The sequence below is a fragment of the Vicia villosa genome, linkage group LG3 (genome assembly GCF_029867415.1).
Source record: "Vicia villosa cultivar HV-30 ecotype Madison, WI linkage group LG3, Vvil1.0, whole genome shotgun sequence".
NCBI lineage: Eukaryota > Viridiplantae > Streptophyta > Magnoliopsida > Fabales > Fabaceae > Vicia > Vicia villosa.
This window is the reverse complement of record NC_081182.1, coordinates 106,222,369-106,233,731: the sequence shown is the minus strand read 5'-3', so window position 1 is coordinate 106,233,731 and position 11,363 is coordinate 106,222,369. Positions and strand designations below refer to the sequence as shown.

The 11,363-nt window shown below is 33.0% G+C and overlaps 1 protein-coding gene across 2 annotated transcripts; it reads right to left on the bottom strand.

Moving 5' to 3' along the window:
- Window positions 1–4,420: 4,420 nt before the first annotated feature.
- Window positions 4,421–7,839, bottom strand: LOC131656500 (nudix hydrolase 10-like). Of its 2 annotated transcripts, none has more exons than XM_058926202.1 (8): window positions 7,542–7,839; window positions 7,175–7,371; window positions 6,522–6,587; window positions 6,232–6,369; window positions 6,048–6,125; window positions 5,908–5,958; window positions 5,338–5,481; window positions 4,421–4,751 (listed from the first exon to the last, which is right to left on the bottom strand). In XM_058926202.1, exons 2-8 carry the CDS (start codon window positions 7,361–7,363, stop codon window positions 4,554–4,556), a joined length of 864 nt encoding a protein of 287 aa, XP_058782185.1. In that variant the 5' UTR covers window positions 7,364–7,371; window positions 7,542–7,839; the 3' UTR covers window positions 4,421–4,553. The 2 variants fall into 2 exon arrangements, with proteins under 2 accessions (XP_058782185.1, XP_058782186.1); XM_058926203.1 differs by having other exon boundaries at window positions 7,458–7,548.
- Between the last annotated feature and the right edge of the window lie 3,524 nt (window positions 7,840–11,363).

Here is an 11,363-nt window from a genome sequence, read left to right as displayed (position 1 = left end):
TACTTCGTTATTTTGATAAATTTGAATAACAAATGGTAAAACAAGTATATGTGACCAAACAAATTTGGAAAGTACATGTCAAAGTTGTAGATATTTGGTCAGTTGTTTACAAATTCTGGTACAAGGAATCTAACAATTATTTTGAATGTTTTGTATTGATTTATTTTGGTTTTGATAAAAATGTAATAACTCTGAAATAATATTTTAGTTTTTTGTAATCCATTTTTTTTTTTCACAACAAGTTTTAACTATATGTTTGTTTCTCTCAAATATTGTGATAAAAAGCAGACAAAAACAACATAAATTAAAGAAATACATTAGAACTGGGATTAAACAATAAGGGTGAGTTTGAGCTATGCATAGGTTGTGACATTTTTCCATAATTGGAATTGGAATAAATTTTCAATGAAAGGGAAAGTGAATTTTCTACTATTGAAATTTCAAGTGGTCCAGTTTGTGTTTACATTAAAAGCAGTTGGTGGCTTGGCTGAGGAAATGATGGTTGTATGTTTATTTCTTTTCCATGATTCACTTATTTTATATAAAGGTTTGGGTTAAGATTTTTCAACTTACATGCTTGTGGTTTGTATATGGAATGAGGGGCCATTCTCATGTTTGCACAAAAATACATGTCATATAGTACATATTTCATGTGTTTTTTAGTCATAGAGGCTTATATTTTCCCATGTTTTCATCTAGAACGTTAAGTATTAGGATTTTATGTGAAAGACTATGAGATTTGTTTGAATTCAAATTGTCAAATTTTTATTTTTTTAATTTGATGTTAAAATTTGTCTCTCCAAACTTGCTTTTTACAGTCAAATTTATTGTTTTAATTTTTAAATTCAATGTTACAATCTCAAATCCACTACATTGTGTATTATGTATGGTTAGTTTTGATCTTTGTGGAAAACTTTCATGGTTTTATTATCTAATAAAAGTGTCTAGTTGGATTGAACAATTTGAGTTGGGAAGTTTATTAGTTAGGATACATTCGAATCTGAATCAAACTATAGTGTTTGAATTGAGCATTTTTATTAGTCCAGACAAAAACAAAATCAATTCAATGAAACTTGGTGTTAATTAGTTCGAAAAACGGATTTTTAATATTCTACTCGCAAGCTTGTCTATAACATCATTATCATATAAACTAGCATTAAACATTCAACTTCAAGAAGGAAAAAAAGAAGGATAGTTTCGTTCACAACCTATACGAAGAATACCAGATTTTACATTTAAGATTGTCTAATTTTAATGATCATATTGTCTTTAGTTGATGTAAATACGTTTTTTTTATCAAATATTTTAGCATATTTATTTTTAATGTACTAAATCAATCCAACCCAAATCAACATGTTATTTCTTGATTTGATTTAGTCTGGGCCTTATAGAAAAATTGTGGAAATCTAATGCAAATCAATCGATCCATTTATTTTTGATTGATTTAAGCATCAAATTCTCTTGAAACCGAGACAATATGAAACTTTTTTAGGTTACCAAAATAGTAGCCTCGAGTCGAATCTTAGCGTTTAAAGGGCCTAACCCTCAATCATGCTCGTGGATTCGGTTCGCATACACAATATTAAGATTTTGACCTTAAATCCACTATATTACATTTAGGAGATATTGTTCGATTTGGTCTTTGTGGAAGACCTTCACGATTTTGTTCTTTTTTAAAATGTGTCTCATTGGATTGAAGAATGGATTGAAGAATGTGAGTGACGTATATAAACTATGATGATCTTGATTAATTAATAATATGAAGAAAAAAATTATGTCAAAAAAACCTCACATAATTTAAATTGATTTTGGTTTTTGAAATAGATAATTTTGGTCTAATTTTACAAAGATAAAAATTAACTTTAAAATAAGCATATTTGTAAATTTGATTTTAATGAAAATTAAATAATTATAAGTTGTTAAAGTTTTCATACATCAATAAAAAAAATAATTAAACAATAAATTTAAAGATAAGAATCACGTTTCAAGTAAAAATTGCAAATATTAACTAGAAATTAAAAAAATAATTTTTGTTTCTACTTAAACCTTGATTGTGTGCATGATCCAAAAACATATGAAGCTCTAAAATATGATGTGATGACCAATACAAATAATAGGCCTTTATGTTGGCATACCCTAATGACGTCAAACCGATGATGTCAGGGAAAAAAATATATTATCCACTGTTTTAGATTAAAGGAAGGTTTTAAAACTTTTAGAACAATTATAGGATAATATACTATTTCATCGGGCGATTGAAGACATACTTTGACATATGTCTGTCTAGACAACAATTTTACATATGAAGATTCTAGGTCTCAAGAAATCATAGAGAGTCTCTATATAAGCAACCATGTACACCAAATAAAGATACACGCAATTTTTTAACATAAGTACATCTTACATCTAATAGTCATTAACTCGAGGGTTCGAGTGTTTGCAAGTACCTCCCTATTTATTCACATCAACAAACCACAAATATCATTCAAAGCTTCCAACATCTGAATAACCTCACAACTAAGTGAATGATTCCATATTGGAAGAATCACTAGAGTCGTATGGGAGAATATCAATTAGTGTTCAACCCCTTATTCAAACAACATAATTGAAAACTAAAGAAAAAAACAACTCATAACTCCAATCTTTAATGATCTAGGGTTAGCAAAGTCGTAAGGAGAAACCACAACCATACATAAGGACTCACGACATCATCCTAAAACCTCGAGAATCATATCCAACCTCTACCACTTATTGAGATAATATATGTGCCTCAACTGAATGACAAACCATCAACATTAGTAGAGGAAAACTTAGATCCACGCCAAGAGAGGGGCAACATTAATAGGAGAATAAATGAGTATCCATTAGGAAGGAACTCCAAAAATTGTAAATAATGGGGACCTATAACAAAACTACCAATCTTGACGAGCATGTGGAACTTATTAATGTCTTTTGAACTTTAGGGGAGCGAGAGCCCCTGAGAAGTGCAAGTTGTTTTTCCTCACTTTGAAAGTTAGTGCCATGACTTGATTTAGAAGTTGAAGGAACGAATCAATCAATTCATGGGGAGAACCCCTCAAATGTTTCTGCACGCACTTCACATCATAATAGTGTCACCCCTAAGTCAGTGGAATACCTAGGATCCATCAGGTAAGGGAAAGACAAACCACTAAAATACTACATTGAAAAGTTCAACAGAGAAGAAATAATGGTAAACAATGATGATGAGGATGATGATAAGTTGAATAAAATATTTATTGAGTCTTAGACTCCAACGAGGATCTAAATTCTCTAAAAGTATTGAAAGTATTGGAACTAGGACCCCAAAAACATTCAACAACCTACTTGCAAGGACTGAGAAGTACATACAATATGTTAAAAATTGGCCGCAAGAAAAGTGATTTACGATAGAGGGTTCTAAGAAATAAAATGTATGTTTTTTTTTTGAAAATATCTGTATTCAATGTATTATAAATTAAAATAATTAATTTTTTTAAATAATATTTTCTATATTTGTAATTTTTAAATAGTGTCATTAGGAAAATATATATTTATTATTTTTAAAAAATAATGACAATTATTTAATTTTTTTTAACAAAATATCATTAAACATTTATATTACAAGAATGTATAAGTTTTCAACATCAACACTTTATAGGGTGTGTTTGGATTGGCGGTGAATAAAATTGAGTTTGGTAGAATTGATTTTAATAGAATTGAGTTTAGCAGAATTGATTTATGTTTGAATTGATTTTGGGTCTTCCAAAAGTCAATCCAAACATGCTAATAACCGAAGTAACTCAAAATTCTTTGACAAAAAAATAAAACTGCGTGCCCTATTTTTTTTCTTTTTTTTGTTACATCTATTTATTATTGTATTTATTATTATCTATCATATTCATTCATATTTATTTTTTTATATGTAATGACAATTCAAATCCTAGTTAAAACAATTTTATAGTAGGTTTTATTTTCTTTATCCACTCAATTATTTCTATTTTTTTAATTTTTTTCAGAAAAAGGAATTGTTAAAACGAAAAAAATAATTCATTTTTTCCTTCAAATTCAAGTACTAGCATATTGGAATTATGATATGAAGATAGAAATTGACATTCAACAAACATTTTACAAGAGAGAAATTTCTATCAAAATCAAGTAATCAACTACACTCTCAAAGACTCAATTTAAAATAATATTTTCACTCTTATTCAATATAATAGTTAACTATTCTATGCATATTTAATGTTACTATTTTAAATATACTTGTACATTACCTCTTAATATTGTGAACATTACAATTATAATTATAGGTAGACTAATAATTTTTTTTATATAAAATAAAAAAATTAAGTGATCATATAATAGTTTAATTCACTTATGTTTTTAATTTTGTATAAAAAACACATTGATTAATCTACCTTTAATTATGATGATCATAACCTCATAACATTAAGAACTAATGTAAGATTATTTTGAAAATACTAACACTAAATCTTCATAGAATAATTAACTTTTTTGACTTATAATTGAAAAATAAGAGTGATTCATGAGACTCATGAAGAAGACTTGTCTAAATCCTTGCTGTTCAAATATATGTAACTAAAATCCTTAGAGAAAAATGATGAGACAAGACGTGGACAGAATCCAGTATAGACATTTTCCATCTTTGCTATGCATAATTCATTTATGTACTTGAAGGGCTCATGCTTCTGATTAAATGGTTGTGCTGCATATTCTTCAAATGGCATCCACTTCATGAGAATAGAACAAAGCACAAAAGAAATTATTATAACTCAAATTTATGAAAATTAGATAGTCATAATTCAAAGGTAAAGTGAAGGTTGATAAGTCTAATTTGGTTATGAGTAGGGGTGACAATAGTAGGCGGTGCAAACCTAAAACCTTATTCTCCCCATAAAAAATGAGGGGAGGCAGGGCAGACCTAACCGGTCTTATACTCTTAAAGCCTAAAAGTTGAAAAACCCATGTTAATCGCCGCATCTGCAAAGATGCCGAAAAAATGAGGCAAGATAAATATAATATATGGTGGATCTAAAACCTTACCCCTCCCTGTCAAAAATGAGGACGGAGTGAGGCAGATTTAACGGATCTTGCACCTTTAAAACTTAAAAGTTAAAAAATTCATGTTAAAGTGCACGTATGCAAAAGCCAAAAAAAAAAAAAAAAAAAACTGGGGAGGTCAAGGCAAAAAAATTTGACACGCCTCGAAAAAAATACAGATAAAACGGGTATGTCTAGTCCGTTTGGCCACCCTTAGTTCAATTCAACGTGATAAAAGTAGTCGTAGTCATAGGAAGAGGAAAATAACAGAAGTACCTGAGCTGCCTCAATTTCAAGTTCTTGCTTTTTGATGTCAAAAGAAAGAGGATGCAGCATGCAAAGAAATGATATATCTGATTTCTCAAAGAATGAATTGTGTTCCTGTCTGAATCCTAGTACCTCCATAAATTCTGTATCAATCTGATTTGAGAAATACAAACCAAAATAAATATTGTTATATATATTCATTAGAATAACACGTTCGTTTGACTACAGACGTCTTAAGACCCTGTGCGGCCGCAGGGCCGGTCCAATCCGTTTAGAGGCCTAAAGCAAATTTTAAAGTGAGGTCTTTAAAATGTATTTCAAAATATTAATTTTGTAGTTGTTAAAAGTTGAACTAAATACCAATAGGAAAAGAGGCCTATATATTAACAATTCAACTACAATAATGGATGTAATTCAAATGTTATTATCTATTTTTATATTTAAATAAAAAAATTTGAGGTCTTTTTTAAACCCAAACTTTTGAGGCCTAAAGCCCTAGCTTTAGCAGCTTGGCCCTTGGGCCGGCCCTGTGCGGCCGCGCGCCTTATGGAGTATACAACATTGTATTAAGATACTTACTCCGGTCTCTTCTTTTACTTCTCTAATTGCTGCTTCAAAGATCTCCTCACCCTGCAATCACAAATCAAAAGCTTCTAACCAAATTGTAATGATTTTTGTTTTGTAGATGAGATGTGATTTCGGTTTGAATATGTGCTTACCGCATCAACTACTCCTGTAGGTAGCTTCCAAGCACCAATTCCATGGAATCTACCTCTTTTTTCCTTAACAACTAGCACCTACAAGCTCACCAAGGCAAAAGAAACAGATGAATTATTATTTTTTTATCAGAAGAAGTCGAACTTGGTAAAATGGAGAAACAGTGATGAATCTTATGTTATCTACCTCTTTCTTGTCATTCAAGACAAGGGCGCCGACTCTTACGCGATGAGAAGCGTTTGGAGGGATTGTGCAGCCTGTTTTGGAAATCCAGTTAACTAGCATTACATAGCTTGGTTCAGCATGGTGGTACCAGAAACCTTCCTGCAACATATCATAAGTGAATTTTCATAAGCTTTTTAGTATACTTATATAAGTGCTTATGTAATAAGACAATTCTAGATAAGTTATTCTATCTCTAAGCCTTCATATTACAGGGTTTTTAAAAAATATTGAGGAGATTATGGAAAAATTACCTTAACTGCAATTTCAACAAGATTAACAAGCTCAATAGGTAACTTGATCCACACGCCATCTTTTCCCTACAATGGATACTAAAGTTAGTAAGAATTCTATAAAGATTTCCCTCGAACCGGAGAGGACTACAATAGACAACAAAGTTTTTCATCAAGAGATTTAACACTGTTGTGCGTCCAAGGCTGCATGCGTTCGAACCCAAAATCTTTGATTAAATTGGAAACAACCCTTACCATCTCATTCAAGTGCTTTTGAGTTTCTTAGATGAACATTTGATTTCATCGATTTTGCACCTCTAAAGTAAGCAATTCAATTGAGAGGTTAAGATAAGTATTCTCAACTGTAGATTATTAAATCTACGGTTGATGATAGTATTGACGTATTAATCAACCGTCAAGATTTTGTATCTTAACATCAAAACTTAGTATCTCGATTTCTATGAGTGAAATTCTTATTTCCCACACTTATATGCAACGACTACCATTTTAAAAATTTAGAGTCTTCTAAACTGAAAAAATTAAGAGTCGATATTGTAACCACTCATAATTTGTTATGCATGCGCATATAATACCAGTCATTAACTTGTTTATTAACGGTTGATATTATTTAGACCACTCTTTAAAATTTCTCACTTTCGTACGAATATAATCACCTGTTTCTTCCATTGTAAAAGAGAAGATTTAAGCAAAGAAGCAAAAACTTCAGGATCCATAGGATCCTTCAAATCAACAATGACTCCTCCATGTACATCATTGGTAGCAGGCAGAATTTCAACACATTCAAATCCATTTTCACACAAATGGTCTCCCAAAGGAGGTGCCGAACTCGTTGCCACTGTCATGGAACGAACTGTAAATTCAATCAAAAACTATAACCATGAGAGACAAAAACATCACAAGTGTCATTAAAAAAACCAAAGCAGAAAACATTTTTACCTTGAAGAACAAACCTTAAGAAGCCAATGAAGATTAAACTGAAAACTAGAGAATTTAAAGAGTAGAGTTAGATAGGGAACTTACAAAGAGCACTAACAAGTGGAAGTTGAAAACTTGAAAGGTACAACAATATTGCTATTTTGGTGTCATGAGTGCTTAGTGACGTAGTTCCACTGCAATTCTTGTTTCACTACATAACATTATTACCCTTTTCTTCAATCAATTATTCATTATCCGCCCATATTTCGATATTGATCCTATTTGGATTTAGAAATAAGTGCTAGATCCATTTGCACTAACTTATGATAAACCTGATAGCAGATGATCCAACGGATTTTAAACCTTACGCTGATACCATCTTAAAAAGTATAGTTAAACCTAATTCAACCTTATGAAACCAACTTATAAGGTGAAAATTGCATCCATCAGATCAGACTATATATTGTCCGATATGAGATTTTAAACTAGTACTATATATGCATTTCCGTGAGTAACTGCACTATATGTGCGCGACGTTTAGATCTAATACGTCATGTTTTGATGTCATGGTTGCTTGGTGGCCAAGTAAGTAATCAGTTACTGATCCTTACACTACACCAGTATGAACAAGTTTGGTTTATTGTGCATATGCTTTTGAATTTGTCATCCCTTACGTACATAATTCTTACAAAGTTAGTGCAAAATTTCAATGTTATTTAATACACTTTGACCCTGTAATATAATTCATGATTGCGATTTTACTTTGTCCTCAATATGCGCTTGTTAAATATATATATTAAATTATGAAAACGTGAAACTCTAGATTGTTATCATCCAATTGTTCACACTTTACCTTGCCAACCTTCATGTAAAAAAATCAGTATAAACCAGAATTTAGATTGTTATAAATATTAATTAATGTTGGAGTCTTAACACACTCTATGGAGCATCACACATCATGGTCCGTGCGCCCAACTTCTTTAGAGATCGAAAACTAGAGTGATGTCTTTAAAATATATTAAAATTTTAATTTTTATGATTGTTAATAGTTAAATCAAAGATTAAAATGATCTATTCACTCTTTCTTCTATTCACTCTACTATATATAAATTATGTGCCATTTTATATATTTATAACTAAAATAAGTATTTTTGGAGTCTTTTTCGAATCAAAATTTTGAGGTCTAAAGTTTTGTTTGGGCCGTATTACCATTGGTCGAGCCCTGCATGACACAAGTAGTCAATATTAAAATAAAAAGGTAATTTCTCATTGCACTCTTATAACGTCTCTCAAGTCTTATGCGAAATTTCTACAATGCTTCATGTTTTCGGAGATACATCTTCGGACGCACCAATTCTTCATTTTAGGTAAGGATAAATTCAGAGATGTATCTATGAAGGAAATTGTAGGGTATGTTCGGAGATACATCTCCGAATTAACCTTTTTTAAATTCAAAAAAATATTCCGGAGATGCATCACCAAACTAAGTGAACAAATCTAAAGCTCACGCCACACACACACACACTCTCTCTCTCTCTCTCTCTCTCTCTCTCTCTCTCCTCCTTTATTTTTTAGGGAAAAAAATTTCTCTCTCCCATTTTTAGTTCCCACTCAAGGTCAAGTTTGGAGCAATATCAGATCATTTACTTGTATCTTGTTATTTTCAACTCCCTCTAACTAATGCATTCAACACCTTACATCCCCATCAACATATTTTGAGTAAGTTTCTCATTTACCTTATTTTGAGTTTTGATTAATGTATTGGCTAAAATAGGTTAGTTTTAATGTGTTAGATAGCATTAACATTTGAAATAGATTATGTGTAGAATATGTTTCTATGATTTAAGTGAATTTGGATGACCTTTGGATGGCAAGGGAAGTGGCAAAAATGTTTCTGCCATGGAAGCTAAAAAATGAAGCTTTTCTCATAGATGTAATATGAAGTGTGTTATTTCTGGTGTTTGGAGATACATCTCCAAAAAAAATTCTTCCTGATGCACTAATCACTTTTTTATGTTTTTTAAGGAAAATGGATGGAAACCCTAACTGCGTCGACAGGATGAGACACGGACGTGAAACACTAACCGCGTTTGCTTGTCGAGAGAGAGAGAGAGAGAGAGAGAGAGAGAGAGAGAGAGAGATCTTTTGCATGAGCAGGCTAGAGTTGTCCCTGTGCCTCACGACAGGGAGGCGTCTACCTCTAGGAGATGACTATCCCGGGGGTCGGGATCCCAGATTCGTCCGCACCATGATGAGGATGCCCTAGTTGCAGAGCAAGTCCCCATTATTGGGGAGGCCCCACTTGCAGACCATTTTCCAAGAGTGCTCACAAACACTTCATTACTGATATACTTTAGAGATCATGTGGCTATGCATATCTGGGACGCAGACGTAAATTTTTTAACAGATTTATTTTTTATATTTTAACCAAATTCAACTAGACTGAGACTATTATATTTTATTTTCAATAGGAACGTGAGTGTCTGAAATTTGTGAACCATGCCAGAAATATTCATAGTCTTTTTCAGCCACAGGATGAGTGATTCCGAAGTGTACTTCAGAACTCTAGTCTTGTAGGTCTTTATGTTTCCAAGTACGACACCATCAGCCATAGCATGCAGATTGCATTTGCTGAGAGATGACATAGAAAAACGTCATCTTTCCACCTGCTCATCAGCGACATGATGATTACATTAAATGATGTAGCTTGTCTCTTACACCTTCCCATCAGAAGAAGGTTGCTTGATCATTCTAAGATTACCAGGGAGGATGCAGTGGAGATGATGGTGGTTTATTTGGGAGCTGACCTTGAGGAAGCCTTTCGATAGTGTAAGAACAAAACGGGTGCACATGTCAAGTTTTCTTGGTTGGGGAAGTTGTATAATGACAACTTGGAGATAGCCGAAAACCCAAACGTCGATGATCTTTGGGTTGGCTACCACGGGGATTATGCACTAAGGTGCTTCTTCCTATTCTTGGTTGGCACGTCCATGTTTGTGGACAAAAGTGAAACCTACGTGGATGTGGCTATCTTAAGTATTTCATCGACTTGGATTTCATTCATGTGTGGAACTGGGGGGGTTGCATGCTTGGTATACCTGTACTCCAAGCTGAGCGAAGGTTCTTGTTGGACGAAAAATCAAATGACAGACTCATGCACCCTACTTACAGTAATTTCCAAATCCCACTATTAAGTTAAAAATAACTTTTTTTCACACTTGTTACCGATAATTTTTTTCTTATTCGTTTTCAAGGATGGATCATTGTCCACTATCATCGCATTCACGTGTTTGGGCGTGACCCTCAGTATACCGAGGATTACCCACATGCTTGCATGTACATCCCGCATTGAGGGAATGATGTTTTGGTGTCGTTTCATGTGTATATTGACCAGTCTCAGCATGATGACATCGTCTGGATGCCATACACTACTAATCGGGACACTATTATATTCGACCACATTCCATTATACTCTGGATGGCTGGTATGTGGGACTAATATCGCGTGCAAGTATTTTCTAGAACGGTGCATGCGGCAGTTTGGATACGTGCAGATTATTCTGAGGTCCCCCTCCAAGCAGCTCTTATCAACATTGTCCATAGACAACTGGATGACATTCTGGAGGATTTTTAGAGTCGTCTGGTACCAGAGGAGTATCAAAGTCACGAAGCCACATAACAGTGGTCTTATGTGGAGCGTAACATGACTTGGTTTTATAAAATGTCACAGTCTTACATGACACCAGACGCTCCTATACGTCCACCTAGGCCTGCTCAAGAGGAGATCCTGGAGAATGAGCATGCCATGGATGATCATGTCATTGATGTCTTGCCTATCTGTCAAAACATTATGCGAACGAAGGGAGAGGGCATCGAGTTTGGGTTGTTTGAGAGAGATGGTGATGAAGCGGTTGCCCTAGTACGTTCC